General features: G+C 29.9%; 2 protein-coding genes and 3 long non-coding RNA genes across 7 annotated transcripts in view; 3 read left to right on the top strand and 2 right to left on the bottom strand.

Annotated features, from left to right (window-relative positions):
• The window catches only part of LOC121131300 (two pore potassium channel protein sup-9-like), a 194,708-nt gene that overhangs the window by 162,666 nt on the left and 7,771 nt on the right, over nucleotides 1-24,271 (top strand). The gene's annotated exons all lie outside the window — the stretch shown is intronic.
• LOC139907419 (uncharacterized) lies at nucleotides 5,757-6,911 on the top strand. Its single transcript, XR_011784016.1, has 3 exons — nucleotides 5,757-5,947; nucleotides 6,001-6,136; nucleotides 6,199-6,911. It is a non-coding gene; the product is annotated as an uncharacterized lncRNA (long non-coding RNA).
• Nucleotides 7,802-9,594, bottom strand: LOC121131307 (uncharacterized). The gene is made up of 2 exons (XR_005869014.2): nucleotides 9,476-9,594; nucleotides 7,802-9,278 (listed from the first exon to the last, which is right to left on the bottom strand). It is a non-coding gene; the product is annotated as an uncharacterized lncRNA (long non-coding RNA).
• LOC121131304 (pantothenate kinase 2, mitochondrial) lies at nucleotides 15,601-17,901 on the top strand. Its single transcript, XM_040726793.2, has 2 exons — nucleotides 15,601-16,340; nucleotides 16,698-17,901. The coding sequence occupies exons 1-2, from the start codon at nucleotides 16,031-16,033 to the stop codon at nucleotides 17,492-17,494; spliced, it is 1,107 nt and encodes a 368-aa protein (XP_040582727.1). The 5' UTR covers nucleotides 15,601-16,030; the 3' UTR covers nucleotides 17,495-17,901.
• Nucleotides 20,504-21,582, bottom strand: LOC139907406 (uncharacterized). Its single transcript, XR_011783993.1, has 3 exons — nucleotides 20,949-21,582; nucleotides 20,756-20,895; nucleotides 20,504-20,693 (listed from the first exon to the last, which is right to left on the bottom strand). It is a non-coding gene; the product is annotated as an uncharacterized lncRNA (long non-coding RNA).

Raw genomic sequence — 24,271 nt, 5'->3', positions numbered from 1 at the left:
TAAAATATTTTTCATAATAACCAATTTGAATAACCAATATGCGTATTGAATGCATTTTTCGAACGAATAAACATTTGTTGTACTTTTTGAAGCTTCTTTTTATAAAGTAACGTTTAATTAATTTAATTTAATTGAGCAACAAATAGAAATATGTCTGTTGTACAAAAAAAAATCAAATTTATGAATTATTGAATATAATGATTCATAGATATCATTAGTTTATTAAATGACGCTGAGAAATTATATTTTATATTTTCAGCATTCATTTGTACAATTCATAACAATGTTTTACCGGCGAATTTACCTGCCATTTCATTGAGTTAATTTTTATTATTTCATGGTAATTTAGTCTGTCTGCCTGTTTGTTTATCTATCAGTGTGACTATACACAACTTAATTTTTTGGGGTATTTTTTTTGTAAAACTTCGTAACTATTAAATTGAAGAAATAAAAATGTAGCAATGAGAGTGTAGCCAATTGTCTGTGCGTCACATTAAAAATAGACTTCTTATATCTCCTATTCTGGGACTCTTCCTAGTTTATGTTTTATAGAAGTTTTTAAATCCTATGTTACGAAAATGATATAAAAGAGTGAGCATTATCTTTTTGTATAATGGTGGATCTCAATAAGGTCTTTTACAAATAATATGTCAATTAAATATTTATTACTTTTAGTATATTGTGTCATTCAAAGGCTAAAATTCTCATAAATGCTCAAGAAGTCTTCATTTTTTCTTTTTTGTATTTGAATTTATATCTAGCAAGAGAAGAAGAAATCTTTATTGATTTAAATGAAACTTTTTGATTAAAATACCAAATAAAAAAACCTAATACTCCTATCCAAAAATATAATGGGTAGCCCTAAATCTCATAATATATATATATATAACGCATGTGTAAAAGGGTTTGAGTGTTGATAGGATGTTTCATAATTTATGTCTTATTTATTCTTAACATTAAGTTTTCGTAATTTTTTTTTCAAAAAAGTCAAAAATAAATGTATTTCATATGTTTAACTTTTAAAATTTTAAATTTAACTTAATTACCTAAGTAATTTTAAACCTGATATAAAGTTAATACAAAAACTATTCCTTAACATTTTAAAAATCTAAATTGATTATGTTGCTTAGAGTGTCTACATTAATTGATTACATATTCTTGTGAATCGTCAATGTCATCAACTTTGAAGTTAGAGATTGTTTTTATTTTTGTTGCTTGGTTACAATTGCATAAATTATTTTCAGAAACTTTTGAATAAATTAAAAATTAAATAAAATTTGATCCATTTAATTTGATATTTATTTTATTGAATATCTTATATTCCAAATACTTTCTTTTTACTTAGCACAATAATAACAACCTTAAGAGCCAAAAAATGAATCTAATTTTAATTAAACTTATATGAAAAAATTATATGTTATTAACCTCAAATAACATAATTGTACTTATAAATGCTGTAAAGTAAATCATTAATTGCATAAAATTGGTATACAAGCTATAAGATTTTATTTAAACTAAATTTAATTTAATTTTCAAATCCTAATGGAGAATTTTGTGGAATATAAAGTCTAGATAAATTTTGACAATCTTTACTATCAATCAATACCTAAATTAAATTTAAGTATATTAAAACATCATAAAGGCATAACATAATCGTTCGTTTTTCAATGCAAAAATAACATCAAATTGTGCAAAGTAATAGCAGTCTGAAAACTTCACTTATATGTTTCTAAAACGGATAGTCCATTTATTAGCATATTGTACGGTTCATTTTATAGACAGGATCTATTTTTGAGAGATATATACATTTTAATAAATCAATAGTTTTCATTAAATTTTTGCATAACTTCAAAGATAAACTTTGTTAACCAATAACAAAAATTAGAAACAATAACTTAAACTTGGTTAAATTTTGAATAATTGTATCAAAATTTAGAGATATTAATGAATTGTATATGTAAAGAATTTATTATCTTTCTGTACCGTTAATTATTTTTCAAGATCTATTTTTGAGAAATATGTAAATTTTAATAAATCAATAGTTTTCATAAAATTTTTGCATAACTTCAATGATAAACTTTGTTAACCATTAACAAAAATTGGAAAGAATAACTTAAACTTGGTTAAATTTTGAGTAATAATTTAAAATTTAAAATATAAGTAAATTCTATATGTAAAGAATTTATTAGTATATTGTACTGTTCATCATTTTGACAAGATCTATTTTTGAGAGATATATCTATTATAATCATAAAATAGTTATCCCGAGATTATTATTTTTTTTGTATAATATACCTACCTTACATAATAAATGGAAGTGATGAAATAAGTGCGTTGTATATTTTACTAGTATAAGTTCAAAATGCTCCTTATAATCTATAATAAAAGTCTCCATTAATTTAATTAAAATATATTTTTGTAAATTTCAAAAATTTGTAACTATTTTGTAAATATATATTTTTTAAATTTAACAAATATAAGTGTAGGTTAACTACTCAACCCCATTTGTGAAATGAAATTGAAGGATTATTCTGTGTTAACTCTTTAGCCTTGTCATCATCAATTCTATCATTCAATCCAATACCAAATATAGTCAATCCATATGTATTGTTATTAGTAATTTGTATTGTATTGACTGTCACTCCTTGGCAAATTGGATCTATGAAAAGTGTTACTTTGTCACTCCCAGCATGAAAGAACAGGTCATTGTGATAAAGTGGAACTTAATTACATATAAGCAGTGATATTGATAATTAATTGTAAACATTATTTCAGTTTCATTCCACTCTTAAAATATAGTGAGCGTTTTATGTGATAAAAAGACCTGAATAAATTCAAATACCAACTATGTACAAGGGTTGCGTTAAGCTATCAACCTTAAGGATTAAATGTAGTACAAAACTTAAATATTATGTTATTTGATGTAATTATTTAATTAAACTCAACTATTTTAAAACTAGTACATTATTGAAATAGAATCGACAAAAAATTTAAGATTCTCTATTTAATTTAGCAATTGCGTTTAGAACAATATACTTCATATAAAATTATCTTCTCTGTTTTGGTTTTGATATATTGTTCAACTGTTAAGCTATAGAATGTATCTTTATTTGAAAATTATCATCTTCATTTTCAATGGTATTTAGAATTGTTATACAGTTCCAGCTTCATAGATCTTATAGGGGAAGGTACAAACTACATATTAGATAACCATTGTCTTTTTCTAGTTAGTTCTCTTGCATTTTTTGGAAACAACTGAATGTTTTCGTGACTTTTTTTTTTTTTTTTGTATTTGGATCAAGTTCGGCTCATACATCTGAGCACGGAGCATCCACTCATGATGAAAAAGAAATGAATGTAAGTTGAACAACAACAAAATAATCTAAAAGAGAAAAGGAGGACAAACTATTTGGATTTAAAAAAATATCTCAAAGATTAGTTTTAAATAATTAAAGTAAATATGCCCTATTAATAGCTCTATAGGATTCATATTGAGTTTGTAAAATCAATTGACAGAATTTTGTAAAATTGTACTCAGTCAATTTGTTCCCTCTTACCTGAAGTCCTTTCTTATAGTTATAACTTATAAGTAGAGTTACTACATCTTGTGCATTCGACGCTTTTTGAAGGGCAAACTTTCCCATTCTTATGAGCAAATTGGAAACCACTGTCTACACAATCTTGCTTGGCTCTTGTTCCACAATCTTCTACAGCTTTGATTTCTTCGATATATATTGAATCCACATGACTTTGTATTTACGTTCACACCCTTTAATACTAAATCATTTAGACTATTTTGATTATTCTTTGCCGTTTCTACTATTCTCCGTTAATGTATACTTTACATATTTTATTTGCACCATCAAAACATCTTCATTGTGCTTTTCTATACTTACGGTCTCCGGTCTATTAGTAAGACGTCATACTTGAATGTTCTTTCAAATAGAAGATATATACTTGTATCTCAGGTCTAACGATGATTAGATGTACTTTTTAAGCACTATCGAATGTAAGGAATGAACATCTACAGCCTCATGCAAAAATTATTATAGTTTGCATTTAATTTACACACATGCTATTTACAATTTGTTATATCCACCTTGTATATTGATTGATATTCGTAACCAAAGTTTTATATTATGAAAATTAATATTTAATGCTATTTGTATCATACAATAAATTATAACTAACATTAAGACATTTTCTTGATAATATTATTTTGATTAAATAGTACCAAGTAAGGCCATATTTTGGTGAAGGAAAGCTTCTATATGTAGAAATTTTTTCAGATAAGTTGTAATGTTAAAAAAATCATAATTGAGATATCTTTATAGTTGATAATATTGTAGAGAAAAACGCGTGCAAGGAGAAGGGGGAAAAAAAAGACATATGGTATCAATGTTTAAAATACTGATGTGATTATCATCTGCCTGCTTTATTATGATTTTTGAGGGTATAACGAATGTATTTATTAGCAAAATGTTTAATGAAGATATACTACGTATAATTGACTTCGACGTTTTTATCCGTTACAGTAGATTTGAAAACGTCACACTCCATGAAATTGTAATTTATTAAGAACCTTATTCTCAGAATAATAGCTAATGAAACGACAAAGTAGAGTATTTGAAATATATTTGAAGCTCAAAGTTTAAAAAAGAAGGCTTTAATTAAATATAATCTACATACTAAAAAATAAACCATTAAACATTTAAGTTAAATATACAAAATTAAACAATTAAAATCATATAACTATTAATAATAATAAATTATAAATAAAGAATATTGAAATAATAGATTGATCCAGATAATTTTTTCTTGTTTTAACCTCGGAATTCAGTTAAATATGTCATAACTTTAGGTTGCAATACACAAGCGAGACGTGGAGTTTAATCAAAAAGATAATCACCCCTCTTCTTCATGTGGAAGTTGCTATATACAATTGTGCACAGGATAGACATATCTCTACCGATGAGATCTAACTAATTATTAATAATAAAGTAAATGTCAAAATCATAAAATTAGACAATAAATATATTAATAAAAAAATGTTAGAAATAAATTTATCTTAAAGATTTAGAGCAAAAGCTAATTATGTAGTAATGTCCGGCGATATTACTCCTTATTAAGAGCATCAAAAAATATTTCCCCCCGTTATTTAGGTATGCTTATATAACAACATACTATTATCATGAAGGATATACACAATTGTTAATTATAATGCAACACCCAATGTAACTACCCTCGTTGTTGTGACCATTTAAACTTAACAATTACTTATAACTAAGGGTGATAATTTTGGTAAGAATAGAAAAGCGTGCGAGCAAAAGAGAAGAAATACTTATGGCATGATTGATTAAATAATATACATCTTCTTCTATGAATCATGAACGTCATCATTCCCGCCTTTATTATTCAATATTAATATAATATTAGATGGTGATAGTCGATAGGGAACTGAATAAAAGGCCTAAAATAACGTCGCCTTCTGTCTGGATTTCTGAAAAAGGAGGCCCAGGAATTTGGGAATTACTTACCAGATGAGAAATAGATGGTTTGTCGGATTTGTCGAAATAAATGTGCCTTTGGTCTCCTATCTAGAATTACACGCCACTCATTATTCTCATCTCATATCAAGAGAATGGATATTCATCTAAAAAATCAAGTTAATGATGAATACAACTCTTAGACTTAATACTAGACTTTAACTCTGATCTCATAAAGATGCTTATTGCATGTAATATAACCTTTATGGAGAAATACAAGGGTAAACATATCCCTTCCCGAGGAACCTTCATTAAATTAATGGAGGATGTTGGTACTGATGTCATATATAGAAATACATATAAAAATGTTTTGAGTCATCCACACCAAATGATGATCAAGTTATCAGTAAAAAGTATTTACGAATATCGAAATGGAACTCTGAATTTTGTACTATATCACAGTAAGTATTCAATTTTTTTTTAAATCTAACCATAAAATATGATTCTATTTTAGCTAAACATATCAAGAATTATGATACACAACTCAGTAAAGGGCAAAAACAACTGCTTAAATGGTCACAACAACGGGGGTAGTAGCTTTGGATGGTTTGCAACAAGTTTGTCTGAGACTACTTCGTTTTAAGACTTGGGTATGATAATTAGGTTTTCCAATATTACATAGTCATTAAATATTACTTTTTTATCACTTAAGGCTTAGCTATGGTTGATGGGCTCCAAGAAATGGTGTTCAGAAAACTCATAAAAGGCAAAAACAACTGTTTAAATGGTCACAACAACGAGGGTAGTTACATTGGGTGTTGCATTATAATTAACAATTGTGTATATCCTTCATGATAATAGTATGTTGTTATATAAGCATACCTAAATAACGGGGGGAAATATTTTTTGATGCTCTTAATAAGGAGTAATATCGCCGGACATTACTACATAATTAGCTTTTGCTCTAAATCTTTACGATTAATTTATTTCTAACGTTTTTTTATTAATATATTTATTGTCTAATTTTATGATTTTGACATTTACTTTATTATTAATAATTAGTTAGATCTCATCGGTAGAGATATATCTATCCTGTGCACAATTGTATATAGCAACTTCTACATGAAGAAGAGGGGTGATTATCTTTTGATTAAACTCCACGTCTCGCGTGTGTATTGCAACCTAAAGTTATGACATATTTAACTGAATTCCGATGTTAAAACAAGAAAAAAATTTCTGGATCAATCTATTATTTCAATATTCTGTATTTATAATTTATTATTATTAATAGTTATATGATTTTAATTGTTTAATTTTGTATATTTAACTTAAATGTTTAATGGTTTATTTTTTAGTATGTAGATTATATTTAATTAAAGCCTTCTTTTTTAAACTTTGAGCTTCAAATATATTTCAAATACTCTACTTTGTCGTTTCATTAGCTATTATTCTGAGAATAAGGTTCATAATGAATTACAATTTCATGGAGTGTGACGTTTTCAAATCTACTGTAACGGATAAAAAACGTCGAAGTCAATTATACGTAGTATATCTTCATTAAACATTTTGCTAATAAATACATTCGTTATACCCTCAAAAATCATAATAAAGCAGGCAGATGATAATCACATCAGTATTTTAAACAATGATACCATATGTATTTTTTTCCCCCTCCTCCTCGCACGCGTTTTTCTCTACAATATTATCAACTATACTTATAAGTTATAACTATAAGAAAGGACTTCAGGTAAGAGGGAACAAATTGACTGAGTACAATTTTACAAAATTCTGTCAATTGATTTTACAAACTCAATATGAATCCTATAGAGCTATTAATAGGGCATATTTACTTTAATTATTTAAAACTAATCTTTGAGATATTTTTTTAAATCCAAATAGTTTGTCCTCCTTTTCTCTTTTAGATTATTTTGTTGTTGTTCAACTTACATTCATTTCTTTTTCATCATGAGTGGATGCTCCGTGCTCAGATGTATGAGCCGAACTTGATCCAAATACAAAAAAAAAAAAAAAAGTCACGAAAACATTCAGTTGTTTCCAAAAAATGCAAGAGAACTAACTAGAAAAAGACAATGGTTATCTAATATGTAGTTTGTACCTTCCCCTATAAGATCTATGAAGCTGGAACTGTATAACAATTCTAAATACCATTGAAAATGAAGATGATAATTTTCAAATAAAGATACATTCTATAGCTTAACAGTTGAACAATATATCAAAACCAAAACAGAGAAGATAATTTTATATGAAGTATATTGTTCTAAACGCAATTGCTAAATTAAATAGAGAATCTTAAATTTTTGTCGATTCTATTTCAATAATGTACTAGTTTTAAAATAGTTGAGTTTAATTAAATAATTACATCAAATAACATAATATTTAAGTTTTGTACTACATTTAATCCTTAAGGTTGATAGCTTAACGCAACCCTTGTACATAGTTGGTATTTGAATTTATTCAGGTCTTTTATCACATAAAACGCTCACTATATTTTAAGAGTGGAATGAAACTGAAATAATGTTTACAATTAATTATCAATATCACTGCTTATATGTAATTAAGTTCCACTTTATCACAATGACCTGTTCTTTCATGCTGGGAGTGACAAAGTAACACTTTTCATAGATCCAATTTGCCAAGGAGTGACAGTCAATACAATACAAATTACTAATAACAATACATATGGATTGACTATATTTGGTATTGGATTGAATGATAGAATTGATGATGACAAGGCTAAAGAGTTAACACAGAATAATCCTTCAATTTCATTTCCCAAATGGGGTTGAGTTAAATCAAGACAGTCTTCTTCGTAGATTGTATTGACAGATTTGGAGAAGGCAACTTATAAGGGGAAGGGGAGAAGGGGACTATTTCTTTGAAATAAAAAAGCATTTTTTTCTTAATGAAAGTCTTTCGTTTTTTAATATATGTTAATGATGATTTCATACAAGATACAATAACTATTTATATGTAATAGCAGAATATAATATGATTTACAGTCTAAACTATAGAGAATAAAGAGTCATATTATCTTTAAGATTCTAGATTAATCTTCAACTTATTTTTGAGTGAGAAAAGAGTCCAGCTTCTATAATTGACCATGTACACCCTACATCACGGACTCCACCTAATACATAGAATTAATGTAAATGTGATAAAGATAAGTTATTTCTGCATGATCTACATCAAGGACACTGAAGGACTCTCAAAAATGAAATAGATTTCTTAGAGACGAAGCAGTGTTGAGTTAAAGTAGGAATGGACACACGGACTTCAATGAAGGAGTTGAGGATGCAGGGAAATATTGAGTAACTCTCTCTGTTTCTGAGTCACACACAGTTTTTAATTAAGTTGGAGTGTTGTTTATGGAGCTTCCTGTTTCTTATGAAGTCAATGATAAGCCCGTAGGAGATCTGTAGAAAATGATGTATTCTTGAAGGTAGGGACAATGAGTCAATAGGTGAGAAGTGACACAGATCGCAGATGTTGATGTGAAGGGTATCTGTCCTCTCAAGGATTCTTCTCTACAAGGAGATATTATCCCATACAGGGAGTGAGGAAGGAAGAAGAAATATCCCTTGAACGGAACCTGACGTTGTAGAAAGGAGATGAAGGCGTTTGACTCGCCTGAAACCATTGGACGAATGTGGATCTCTATATCATCTTTGTGAATGCTTTTTAGGAAGATCCATTGCGCGAAATCCCTCTGAATACACTTTCTTTGGGATCCAGGGAGTTCTCCAGTTCTTTTCTCTCGCATACCTCCTTCTCCTGAGTAATGAATAACTATTAGTCACTATAATTCCAAGCTACTAGTGTCTATAAGTTGTGCGAGTGAAAAAGAAGTCGTAATCCCTCAATTATATAGTCCCAGTCTTAGCTATTACTTATAAGTATTACTATTACTCAATTAGCCTATTACTTTTAAATTTGGAAAATTAGGATTAAAAAAATGATTGATTATTTACCTACTCAGCTGTTGCTTCATGAACACACCCTAGTGGGTAAAATGCATCTCGTTTCCACTAAAATAATAAAAATGATGACGAAATAGTCTTTGATGTGCCACTATCTTTTAATGCTTTAGTCCTAGCAAAAGCATTATACGCTTTACTCTACCAAGGAATATTAAAAACAACAGAAAGTGCGTCTAAAAATCGCTCTCACTTTTCTTCTACACGAGGAGGCTGAAACATTCTTCCTTTGTTTTATAAATTATAATTTATAACTTATAGACATATGGGGATAGTCGATAGAGAACTGAATAAAATGCAAAAAATAACGTCGCCTTCTGTCTGGATTTCTGAAAGTGGAGGCCTAGGAATTTGGAAAATACTTACCGGATGAGAAACAGATGGTTTGTCGATATAAATGTGCCTTTAGTCCCCTGTCTAGAATTACACGCCACTCATTATCCTCATCTCATAACAAGAGTATGGATATTCATCTATAAAATCAATTTGACGATGAATACATCAAGTCAGATTTTAACTTTGATCTCACAACGATGCTTATTGCATGTAATATAACCTTATCCATTGCTAATCATCTACGTTCAAAAAATTTATGGAGAAATACAAGGGTAAACATATCCCTTCCCGAGGAACCATCATTAAATTAATGGAGGATGTTGTTACTGATGTCATTTATAGAAATACATATAAAATGTTTTGAGTCATCCACACCAAATGACGATCAAGTTATCAGTAAAAAGTATTTACGAATATCGAAATGGAACTCTGAATTTTGTACTATCTCACAGTAAGTATTCAATTTTTTTTTAAATCTAACCATAAAATATGATTCTATTTTAGCTAAACATATCAAGAATTATGATACACAACTCAGTAAAGGGCAAAAACAACTGCTTAAATGGTCACAACAACGGGGGTAGTAGCTTTGGATGGTTTGCAAAAAGTTTGTCTGAGACTACTTACTTCGCTTTAAGACTTGAGTATGATAATTAGGTTTTCTAATATTACATAGTCAATAAATATTACTTTTTTATCACTTAAGGCTTAGCTATGGTTGATGGGCTCCAAGAAGTGGTGTTCAGAAAACTCATAAAAGGCAAAAACAACTGTTTAAATGGTCACAACAACAAGGGTAGTTACATTGGGTGTTGCATTATAATTAACAATTGTGTATATCCTTCATGATAATAGTATGTTGTTATATAAGCATACCTAAATAACGGGAGAAAATCTTTTTTGATGCTCTTTAATAGGGAGTAATATCGCCGGACATTACTACATAATTAGCTTTTGCTCTAAATCTTTACGATGAATTTATTTCTAACGTTTTTTTATTAATATATTTATTGTCTAATTTTATGATTTGGACATTTACTTTATTATTAATAATTAGTTAGATCTCATCGGTAGAGATATGTCTATCCTGTGCACAATTGTATATAGCAACTTCCACATGAAGAAGAGGGGTGATTATCTTTTTGATTATACTCCACGTCTCGCTTGTGTATTGCAACCTAAAGTTATGACATATTTAACTGAATTCCGATGTTAGAACAAGAAAAAATTATCTGGATCAATCTATTATTTCAATATTCTTTATTTATAATTTATTATTATTAATAGTTATATGATTTTAATTGTTTAATTTTGTATATTTAACTTAAATGTTTAATGGTTTATTTTTTAGTATGTAGATTATATTTAATTAAAGCCTTCTTTTTTAAACTTTGAGCTTCAAATATATTTCAAATACTCTACTTTGTCGTTTCATTAGCTATTATTCTCAGAATAAGGTTCATAATGAATTACAATTTCATGGAGTGTGACGTTTTCAAATCTACTGTAACGGATAAAAAACGTCGAAGTCAATTATACGTAGTATATCTTCATTAAACATTTTGCTAATAAATACATTCGTTATACCCTCAAAAATCATAATAAAGCAGGCAGATGATAATCACATCAGTATTTTAAACAATGATACCATATGTCTTTTTTTTCCCCTCCTCCTTACATGCGTTTTTCTCTACAATATTATCAACTATACAGTTATAGTATTCCTTGCTCAATGTTACTAGAACAGTAACATTGAGATAACTATAGATTGCTTAAGGTTGCTGTCGTTGCAGCATTTCATGTCAGCTATTGTTGGGGGCAGTAAATCAATCAAATTTATTATTATAAGGAAATAAAACATGAAGTGATTTGAACTACTGATCCTCCAAAGTCATCATTTCTATCATATGATTGGAGATGCTCAATCAGAAGTAATTTACTCCCATGAGTTCTAGCACCTCGTTTTACGAGTTCTCGCTTGAGTTCCATTATTGTCCAACCAGAATAATTTTGATCCATAATTTATCAAATTATGGATAACTTCTATTTTATTTCTAATGGTAATACTTATTTAAGTGATAACTATTTACTTCTCCTGTAGGTAGTAAAGTTGCTCATTTATGGCGGTGTTTTTGAAAAAAGTTGAAAAGGAATATTGGCTAGATAAGAAAACAGTAGTGTTCCTAAAATACTTCAAATACAACCGGAGAGCAAGAGACCGGAGAAAGAGTTGTCAATAATGACTACTTTATTAGGGGTACAAGTATACACTATCTAAATATATCTCTAAGGGACTAAAAGGTAAAATAGGTACATACTCATAGAATAATAAAAGATCAATACAGATAAGAACTATATAAAAAAAGGTACATTAATTATTCAAAAAATTCCCTAAGTCAACATAATAAAAGTAATTAAAAATAAGAATGACACATAACACTTCATACGTGATTATTGACAACATATATAGCAAATTTAAGTATTAAAAGGTTCAATTATTCTCAAAAAACTTAATTTTTACTTTAAATTGTCATTAGCATCGAAGTTAACAATGATGCTGGGCATTTTATCGATAATGATATATCAATTTTCTGCATCATAAAATTATTTTATCTAATTACCTAAACTAAAAATTTATTTTTAAAGGTTCCACTTTTCGAAACATCTGCTTAATAGGTAAATTATTCAAATCAGTATTTGAATTCTTACGCTTAAAAATCATATTATTAAGAAGAATATCAATATGAATGTTCATGCTTCTGGAACTATGAAATATTTTTTCTATGGTACTGAAATGTTGCAAAGCATGTTTTTTTATACCTAGGAACAACTTTTAAAAAGTAACAGCAATTAACAAATTAAATATATCAAAATACAAAAATCTGATGAAAGTTTTCCAGCACATCCTGAGGAATATATTCATATTAAAAAATATCAAGGTAGGATTATATATTTCTTGACTACGTTATCTATTCTGCTATTGGTAATGATTATTTTATTACATCTATTATAGAGCTTTTGCAAAAATTGAAAAAGGTAAAATACGTGAATTACTCTCTTCAAATTCAACTAGAAGTTGGAAAGGAAAAGATTGTGGAGCTGAAGAAAAAAACTCATCAAAGAGATACTAGGGTCCGTAAATGCGAAGAGACATATGTTTATCTGAAAAATTCCCTCATAAATATTTTCAACTCAGACCAGATAAATCTATTGAGACAGACCTCAAAAGTGAGGGCATGGTCAGATAAGACGATTAAGAAATCTCTCCAATTGAGGCTAGCCTGTGAGACAAGTGGCTATCAAATGTTAATTAGTCATGGGTATCCACTTCCAAGCAATCGGACTCTACAGCGAAACCTGAAGCGCATCGATTTTCAACCAGGAATCCTCCATACTGTAATGAGTCTGCTCCAACTGAAGACCCAAACCATGGAAGATAGCAACAAGTATTGTAGTATTGCGATTGACGAAACCCTTAAGCCGTCAAGTGATGAGTTGGCCACACATGCTCTAGTATTTGCATTAGTTGGAGTCATAACTCGTTGGAAGCAGGTCGTTGCCTACCATTTTACTGGATCGAGTTTCAATAAAAAAGATGTCGTCTTGGCTTTAAAGGAAATAGAAAGTTCTGCTCATAAGTCCGGGTTGATAGTCACCCACATAACATCAGATATGGGTCCTTGTAATCAAGGAGTTTAGAAGGAGATATGAATTTTAATCAATAGGAATAAAATTCCTAATCCCGTCTCTTACTTGAAGGATCTTTTCATTTTTTCCTCATCTCTTAAAAAATTTGCGTAACCATCTTACTAATGGCCAAGATATCACACTGGCAATAGACATAGTCTCTACGTATAAACTCCCCTCATCTACGAGGGGAGTATCAGCCCTTTCAAGATTTAATACTATTCCAAAGAGATCGGGAGCTCAAACTCCAGCCTCGTCTTTCTCCCAAGAGTATTAATCTTGGAAATTTTGATAAGATGAAAGTTTTATTTGCTTCAGACCTTCTTAGTCATGCAACTGGAAGTGCAATAAGATTTTTGGTTGATAAATTTGATCCGGAATCTTATTTAACGGCTGCTTGGTTTTGTGAGCAAGTTGGTCGCTGGTTTGATTTAATGACGTCAAGAAACTTGGGAACAGCGCTAAGTAAGGCCAACATAAAAAAGTTTGATTCGGCACAAAAATGAATGTACTTAGAAGCCAGTACAAAAAGAAATTATACTTTCTACCAAATCCTACATTGAGGTGTCCAACTTCTCGTTATCTCAAGCAGGTTTTTCTTTTGTATTTGGATCTAGATTTACTCAAGAATGTGTTAAGAATATATTTGCCCAAGTAAGATATAAAAAATCCAACACCAACACATATGGAACTGAAGAACACCTTGAAAATTGTTACTCTAACACAATTTCTATACAAAAAACACGGATATGAAGAGGATAATTCTCCATTTTTAGTATCGCTGGAGGAATCGAAAATGATCAAAGAATTTCACAATGAAGAAATGATTGAGGATCTTGAATTCATTTTTGTTAACTCTCTCGACTTAGCTGAAATGAATTCCTTCGCTTATTTGGTTGGCTATTGTTTACGTAAAACATTTCAGAGTCATTCTCATTGTAATGAATGCAAGTCATTCTATATTGATGAAGAAAAGTCGACCTGATATCCTTACGAAATTATACGTCTTCAAATGGATTAGTTTACGGCTCTAAAAATTTTTTGGAGCAATTTTCGAACGTGGAAATCATTTTTAGATCAATGCTCAAAGATTTAAGAAAGATGACAAAAATTGAAAAATCTATTACCGAAATGGCTAGTGGAATGATAAAATCGTCTACAGAAATTCCTAAATGCCATGACATAGTTCATCTTCTTATAAGTCGCTATATTCGTATTCGGCTGCACAAACATTTACGAGAACAAAGCAAAATTATAAAAGAGAGTAAAAAAGTTATATATAGTTTCAGTATCTAAATAAATATTTTTCTAAAAAACATTGATTCATATCTTAGTGTAATCTTTTTCCTTATAAAATTGATTTTTTTGACATTATAAGTTTATAAAATCAAGTTTTTTTGGGGATTCTTAAAGCTAAAGCATTATTCATTTTAGATTGAAAATACTGGTACTTCCTATGAAAATTTAAGGCTAGAATATAATATAAATTTCAGTTGCTCCTCTGACAGAATAAATCCATTATTAAAATTAAATTTAGAACAAAAATTACTAAAGCAACAGAACTTTAAAAACATTGTATAAAATAATTGTCGAATCTAATTGAAAATTGGAAGTCCATAAGAATAAATATTTAATGGAAAAGGTAATTCCTTATCGCCATAACCCCTTTATTTAATTTATAATTGCAAGCAAATATTTTCTGTCAATGTTAGTTTTCATATTTATTGATTATACTGTATAACTTGTTTAAACTAAAATGAACGTATTATGTTTTTAAAAAAAAATAATATTATCATTTAATAATGATTTTATTAGGTTTTATCTACTTTTAATGTAATTAATTTATGTTGTTTAAGGCTTCAATTGTAATTATATAAAGTTGACGCAAGGCAGCGCTCAAGTCTATTGTCGCAACTCTATTATATTATAGCCTATGGGCTATAATTTATAGGGCTCTGGTTGAAAGGAACGTCTCTGTAGTACCTTGTCTCTATCACGGAATTCAAGACACATTCCGTATCTCTATATATCTTGCCCCAGCCTAATTCAGTGAGAAAAATAACAGGGTGACGTCACTTGAAAAGCGACATCTTGCAAAAAAGTGTTAAAAAGCTGCGCAGGCTTACGCTCGCGTTTCGCTACTTGGTTTAAAGCTTTAACTGTAGCTACCCTTGATTATAAATTATAATATTTATAATGATTAATGAAGGTGGAGAGGGAGATAAGTTTTGAAGTTTTTCTTCGGAGATGTCGCTTCCATCGCATACAGGATCTTATTCACAGATTTCTTTGCACTTTAATATTTATCAGATGTGTTTACTGTAACCGTTCTGTATCACTGCATACATAGGTTGTACGATGCATGTACATGTTCGACTGAGCTAGATAGCATTGCCATTGAGAAGGAGAAGTAAGGGCTACTAAAGCTAAGACCGTGTCTCCGGAGGAGGATATGGACTGTGGAGTGCATTTGGTGTGATTACATATCAATTATGAAGTTTCATTAATCCCTTGTTCTAAGACTCCATGATTCCATCACCTATGGCAGTTTCAGGAGAAAACATGCCGCCCATGCCTGGGTTTGGCATGGACATTGGCGGAACTCTTACTAAATTAGTTTATTTTGAACCGGAGGAAAGAGTGGAGCCATTGTCCTATACATTGTCCACGATCCGACAATATTTATTGATGAATAAAACCTACGGGGAGTATGGACATAGGGATATCTATTTACAGATTGACTCAGCGGAAATTGGAGGAAAAATTGGAACACTGCATTTCATTCGATTCCCAACCTCTGAAGTTCATTCCTTCATTGAACTTGCAAAGGCTAAAGGCAATCATTTTATTCACTTAAAATTATCGGGTATCCTTAATTAAAAAAATAATAATCTGTCCATTCTCAATATTTAAATTGATTTATTATATTTTGTGCAATTATATGATTTAGTCCGCATAATTTGAATACAATTAAAATTTAATTTACCCATTTGTTCACGGTCCATTTAGCTATTATGACTAAAGACACAGCACCAAAGTCAATGTACATACCTAGCAATACAATTGATATAAACTACATTGAATTAACAATAGTAAAAAGCAAACAAATTAATTAGAAAAGTATCCCATTATTAGATTTTGCTTCATGCTTTGCTTACCAATTCATACAAGTAAATGTATTATTTATTTGTAGGAATGGCAAGTACAATTTGTGCAACAGGTGGAGGCGCCTATAAATTTGAAAAAGACTTTAAGGAAAATGTCAACATGACTTTAAACAAATTTGATGAGCTCAACTCCCTTGTGAGGGGAATTCAGTACATAAGAGGATTCAAAAATAATGAACTATTCTACATTCAAGACCACCCGGTGGAAGGAGAAGATTCGTACAAAATTGTGTCCTATACTTCTCAATCTGTGTATCCATTCCTCCTTGTTAACATTGGCTCTGGTGTGTCTATTCTATCTGTAACGGGACCTGAGACTTATAGAAGAGTCTATGGAACTAGTTTGGGTGGAGGAACGTTCTTTGGTCTTTGTTGTCTTTTAACGGATTGTAGTTCATTTGAAAATGCAATGGAATTAGCGTCCCGTGGAGATAATACGCGAGTTGATAAATTGGTGAAGGATATATATGGTGGGAATTATGAAAAGTTTGGTTTGACTGGAGAGACGGTTGCTTCGAGTTTTGGTCAAATGAATTCTCAGCTGATACGAAAGGATGCTTCCAAAGAGGATCTTGCACGGGCTTGCCTTGTGACCATAACCAATAACATTGGCTCAATTGCTCGTCTGTGCGCCAAGGCCGAAAACATCGAGAGAGTTCTTTTCGTAGGAAACTTTTTAAGAATTAATACGATATCAATGAAATTACTATCCTCTGCAATGAAGTTCTGGTCTGGTGGTTCTATTGAGGCTCTATTCTGTAAGCATGAAGGCTATTTCGGTGCTGTTGGATGTCTCTTGGAATTAATGAAGACTCATAGGTAACAATAACTCTGATAATTATTAATATTGTCTGAGCAGCTTATTAAAAGTCCATAATATTCGAACATTGGACTTGTGGCTCTAAAAGGAAGTTTGATTCTTTTAGAATTGTATTATGATTTTTTACATATATATAAAATCCATTTTGTTAAAATATTTATTATTAGTTAACTATTAGATATTTAGTATAGTTTTTAACTTTTGATAACAAAGTGTTTAACGCATTGACTCGATAACAAAATAGTACAGTAGATGTCAATCGGCAATCACTACGTATAAGCACAAGAAATTGCATTTGTTACAATTTTATTTATCTTGCACAAAAATATTTTCTGCACATAACGACTATTTTCTTTGCAATATACTTCTAATATTTATCATAATGAATTTATATTATATTGTCACAAAAATCAGTTATTTTGTATGACTTATTGAATAAACATTGTTTAAAAAAACATACTCACGGGACTTCAAACTTGAATAAGGAGACTCGAGGTTTTTATTTCAAATTACATATAAATAATTTGATATTATTTAAGTGCTATTTATCTTTTTGTATGATTAAATTATGATATTGATGATGACTAGTGTTGGGTAGTTGCGCGCGTTAGTTAGTAATATATTACTGTAACAACAATACTTCTCTAGTAACTAATTGTATAATGATGCTAGTTATAGCTATTACTTTCTAACTTAGTAATATGTGTGATGAACACAAGAAAAGGTAATACGATTTCTTCCCTAAAAATAAACTAAGGACAGTTATATATTCATTTTTTATTGCTATTTTGTTCATTGACATAGTTTTTACTACAAAAGTTTTTGAAATGAATTTCAAAGCTATTTGGTGTAGAAAATCGACAAAAAGATGATTTTTTTTAACATTTTAAATCAACGGGTATACATGTAGTTCCATTTTGGAGCAAATTAATAAACAATTTAGTAAAACAACGTCTTGGATTCGAAGATTTTAACAATATTTCACAGGCAATGTCCGCAGAATATATTAATTTATATAACTGATTGGCATGTAAAGTTACCAAGTATAACAAATCCGATGTTCGTTTAAGGCCTCCTCTATCAACATTTTTTTGAAAATTTTCTATTAAATCTTTGTCTTCTCCAGAAAAATCAACCAAAAGATATTGGTTTTTCCAAGATTTAAAAGTTGGTACAATCACAGTTGTTTATTTTAAGTACTTCTATAATTGATGAGGCTATATAACCAGAAACAATATATAATAAATTAGCCTGATGATGACCTAATAAGAAATTTGAGGTTGAAAAACTAAATAAATCGAGCTGAGATTTAATATTATCAATTTCATCTACGAAACATTATTCTTCTTTTTTAAAAATGACGGAAGCATTGGAAACATCCATTTTGCATGACTTTACTAACGCATATAACCTTATTTTTTTCTGCTTCAAGAAATTGACGGCAGCTCAAAAAGTAATCTGCACCAGATAGTTGCCTATATTGCCCAAAATGACGTTCAATTGGATACGAGGTTATATTCCCTAGACAAATGTCAGCTAAATTCACTTTGACTTTTTCAATTAATTTAGGAGCCAGAACTTTGTTGTTGAGTTGGTGTGCAAACTTTATCGATAAGTGTACTGTATCAAAAAGCAAGAAAATTCCGACTTCGTGGTGCGTAAGGATTTTCAATCGATGACTGTAAATTCCCTTTACATAATTAATATATGTAAAACTTGCGATTCCATGAATCTCCATCATAAATCAATGCTACTACATCAAAGCCCAGTTCAGTTAGCATTTTAATAGCAGGCATTGCCCAATTTTTAATGACATTAGAGCTGATTGTAACACCTGGAATCATCCCAACAATATCACTGTATTTGGATGTTATACTTTTCACCATAAGGCACAGCACTGTTTTTGTAGGTACACCATTATCTTCTCCATTAAATTTTTCTCCAGCAAATTCAATTCTTTGGGAGGAGTATACTTCGTCAAAAATTAGACTTACTTTTCTATCTTCTGGAGCAATAGATTTCAACCTTGCTTTGAGATACGAAATTGTATAAGATGGTGGTATCCCAATATCGATGCTCACTTCTCCAGACAATCTTGGAAGATGCAAAATACTAGGGAGACATAAGCGATCTTCAGATACAATTTTTTTTTGTAAAGGGAAGGGCTGCAATTTTCCCATAGCATACACATCGCTAATAGTTCCATAGAGTAGTATAGACTTCCATTTTTGGGTTTTGACAATAGTTCAAGCTGTTCCGAAATAAAAATATCTTTCCTCTCAAGTTCCTCGTCATCACTCTCAACGCTTCTTAAAGTTCAGATGCAAAGTTCAATTATAGATTTCACAATGCCGAGATTTCAGGGATCTAGCATAAGCCAGCAAGTTTCCAACTTGGCAAACATTTGAATTCGATTTGTTGAACAAATGTACTTAAAATTATTTTGACTGGTGTGTACTCCACCATGATGCATATGAAATGATAAATCATCAAAAAATTTGAGAGAATATTAAATTTAAGGAACTTCACCGGTAATAGAACAAAATAGCAAATTATCTTTTCCTTTTATACAATGAATTTCTGACGCCAAGGAAGCAAAATCAATCTTTTTCTGAAGAACAAATAGTGATTTTAAAGAGTTTTCTTTGAAATAATTAGATTATGTCAGCATTTGACGTCTTAATTCATTTTCAAATCTGAAAAACAAAAAATAGGAATATGCATATATTATAACTTATAATATATGCATATTCCTATTTTAGTTTAATCAAAAAGATAATCACCCCTCTTCTTCATGTGGAAGTTGCTATATACAATTGTGCACAGGATAGATATATCTCTACCGATGAGATCTAACTAATTATTAATAATAAAGTAAATGTCAAAATCATAAAATTAGACAATAAATATATTAATAAAAAAATGTTAGAAATAAATCCATCTTTAAGATTTAGAGCAAAAGCTAATTATGTAGTAATGTCGGACGATATTACTCCTTATTAAAAGCATCAAAAAAGATTTCCCCCCGTTATTTATGCTTATATAACAACATACTAATATCATGAAGGATATACACAATTGTTAATTATAATGCAACACCCAATGTAACTACCCTCGTTGTTGTGACCATTTAAACAGTTGTTTTTGCCTTTTATGAGTTTTCTGAACACCACTTCTTGGAGCCCATCAACCATAGCTAAGCCTTAAGTGATAAAAAAGTAATATTTATTGACTATGTAATATTGGAAAACCTAATTATCACACCCAAGTCTTAAAGCGAAGTAAGTAGTCTCAGACAAACTAGTTGCAAACCATTCAAAGCTACTACCCCCGTTGTTGTGACCATTTAAGCAGTTGTTTTTGCCCTTTACTGAGTTGTGTATCATAATTCTTGATATGTTTAGCTAAAATAGAATCATATTTTATGGTTAGATTTAAAAAAAAATTGAATACTTACTGTGAGATAGTACAAAATTCGGAGTTCCATTTCGATATTCGTAAATACTTTTTACTGATAACTTGATCGTCATTTGGTGTGGATGACTCAAAACATTTTTATGTATTTCTATAAATGACATCAGTACCAACATCCTCCATTAATTTAATGATGGTTCCTCGGGAAGGGATATGTTTACCCTTGTATTTCTCCATAAATTTTTTGAACGTCGGATGATTAGCAATGGATAAGGTTATATTACATGCAATAAGCATCGTTGTGAGATCAGAGTTAAAGTATGACTTGATGTATTCATCGTCAAATTGATTTTATAGATGAATATCCATACTCTTATTATGAGATGAGGATAATGAGTGGCGTGTAATTCTAGACAGGGGACTAAAGGCACATTTATATCGACAAATCCGACAAACCATCTGTTTCTCATCCGGTAAGTATTTTCCAAATTCCTAGGCCTCCATTTTCAGAAATCCAGACAGAAGGCGACGTTATTTTTTGCATTTTATTCAGTTCTCTATCGACTATCACCATCTCATATTATATTAATATTGAATAATAAAGGCGGGAATGATAACGTTCATGATTGATAGAAGAAGATGTATATTATTTAATCAATGATACCATAAGCATTTCTTCTCTTCTCCTCGCACGCTTTTCTATTCTTACCAAAATTATCACCCTTACTTATAATATATGCATATTCCTATTTTTCCTATATAAGTGACTTATATATAATAATTTATATATATGTTATAATAACATATATATAAATTATACCTAAGGGTCATAATTTTGGTAAGAATAGAAAAGCGTGCGAGGAGAAATAAATAAATACGCACGGCATCATTGATTAAATAATATACATCTTCTTCTGTCAATCAAGAACGTTATCATTCCCGCCTTTATTATTCAATATTAATATAATATTAGATGGTGATAGTCGATAGAGAACTGAATAAAATGCCTAAAATAACGTCGCCTTCTGTCTGGATTTCTGAAAATGGGGGCCCAGGAATTTGGAAAATACTTACCGGATGAGAAACAGATGGCTTGTTGGATTTGTCGATATAAATGTGCCTTTAGTCCCTTGTCTAGAATTACACGCCTCTCATTATCCTCATCTCATATCAAGAGCATGGATATTCATCTAAAAAATCAAGTTAATGATGAATACAGTCAGACTTTAACTCTGATCTCACAAAGATGATTATTGCATGTAATATAACCTTATCCATTGCTAATCATCTACGTTCAAAAAATTTATGCAGAAATACATGGGTAAGCCTATCCCTTCCCGGGGAACCATCATTAAATTAATGGAGAATGTTGGTACTGATGTCAATTATAGAAATACATATAAAAATGTTTAAGTCATCCACACCAAATGACGATCAAGTTATCAGTAAAAAGTTTTTACTAATATCGGAATGGAACTCTGAATTTTGTACTATCTCACAGTAAATATTCTTTTTTTTTTTTAAATCTAACCATAAAATATGATTCTATTTTAGCTAAACATATCAAGAATTATGATACACAACTCATTAAATGGCAAAAACAACTGTTTAAATGGTCACAACAACGGGGGCAGTAGCTTTGAATGGTTCGCAACTAGTTTGTCTGACATTAGTTTCTTCACTTAAAGACTTGGGTATGATCATTAGGGTTTCCAATATTACATAGTCAATAAATAGTACTTTTTTATCACTTAAGGCATAACTATGGTTGATAGGCTCCAAGAAATTGTGTTCAGAAAACTCATAAAAGGCAAAAACAACTGCTTAAATGGTCACAGCAACCGGGGTAGTTGTATTGGGTGTAGCATTATAATTAGCAATTGTGTATATCCTTCATGATAATAGTATGTTGTTATATAAGCATAAAATAACGGGGGAAATCTTTTTGATGCTCTTAATAAGGAGTAATATCGTCCGGACATTACTACATAATTAGCTTTTGCTCTAAATCTTAAAGATGGATTTATTTCTAACATTTTTTTATTAGTATATTTATTGTCTAATTTTATGATTTTGACATTTACTTTATTATTAATAATTAGTTAGATCTCATCGGTAGAGATATATCTATCCTATGTACAATTGTATATAGCAACTTCCAGATGAAGAAGAGGGGTGATTATCTTTTTGATTAAACCCTACGTCTCGCTTGTGTTTTGCAACCTAAAGTTATGACATATTTAACTGGATTCCGGTGTCAGAACAAGAAAATATTATTTGGTTCAATCTGTTATTTCAATATTCTGTATATATAATTTATTGTTCTTATTTATATGATTCCAATTGTTTAATTTTGTATATTTAACATAAATGTATGATGGTATATTTTTTAGTATCTAGATTATATTTAATGAAAGCCTTCTTTTTTAAACCTGGAACTTAAAATATATTTCGAAATCCTCTACTTTGTCGTTTCATTAGCTATTCTGAGAATAAGGTTCATAATGAATTACAATTTCATGGAGTGTGACGTTTTCAAATCTACTGTAACGGATAAAAAACGTCTAAGTCAATTATACGTAGTATATCTTCATTAAACATTTTGCTAATAAATACTTTCGTTATACCCTCAAAAATCATAATAAAGCAGGTAGATGATTAATCACATCAGTATTTTAAACAATGATACCATAAGTCTTTCCCCCCTTGTTCTTGTACGCGTTTTTCTCTACAATATTATCAGTAAGGGTGATAATTTTGGTAAGAATACAAAAGCGTGCGAGGAGAAAAGAAGAATTACTTATGGCATCATTGATTAAATAATATACATCTTCTTCTATCAATCATGAACGTTATCATTCCCGCCTTTATTATTCAATATTAATATAATAATATTAGATGGGGATAGTCGATAGAGAACTGAATAAAATGCCTAAAATAACGTCGCCTTCTGTCTGGATTTCTGAAAATGGAGGCCTAGGAATTTGGAAAATACTTACCGGATGAGAAACAGATGGTTTGTCGGATTTGTCGATATAAATGTGCCTTTAGTCCCCTGTCTAGAATTACACGCCACTCATTATCCTCATCTCATAACTAGAGTATGGATATTCATCTATAAAATCAATTTAACGATGAATACATCAAGTCAGACTTTAACTCTGATTTCACAAGGATGCTTATTGTATGTAATATAACCTTATCCATTGCTAATCATCTACGTTCAAAAAATTTATGGAGAAATACAAGGGTAAACATATCCCTTCCCGAGGAACCATCATTAAATTAATGGAGGATGTTGTTACTGATGTCATTTATAGAAATACATATAAAATGTTTTGAGTCATCCACACCAAATGACGATCA

This window comes from Lepeophtheirus salmonis, chromosome W (assembly GCF_016086655.4).
Source record: "Lepeophtheirus salmonis chromosome W, UVic_Lsal_1.4, whole genome shotgun sequence".
NCBI classification, from domain to species: Eukaryota; Metazoa; Arthropoda; class Copepoda; order Siphonostomatoida; family Caligidae; genus Lepeophtheirus; species Lepeophtheirus salmonis.
This window is presented reverse-complemented; position numbering and strand designations above follow the sequence as displayed.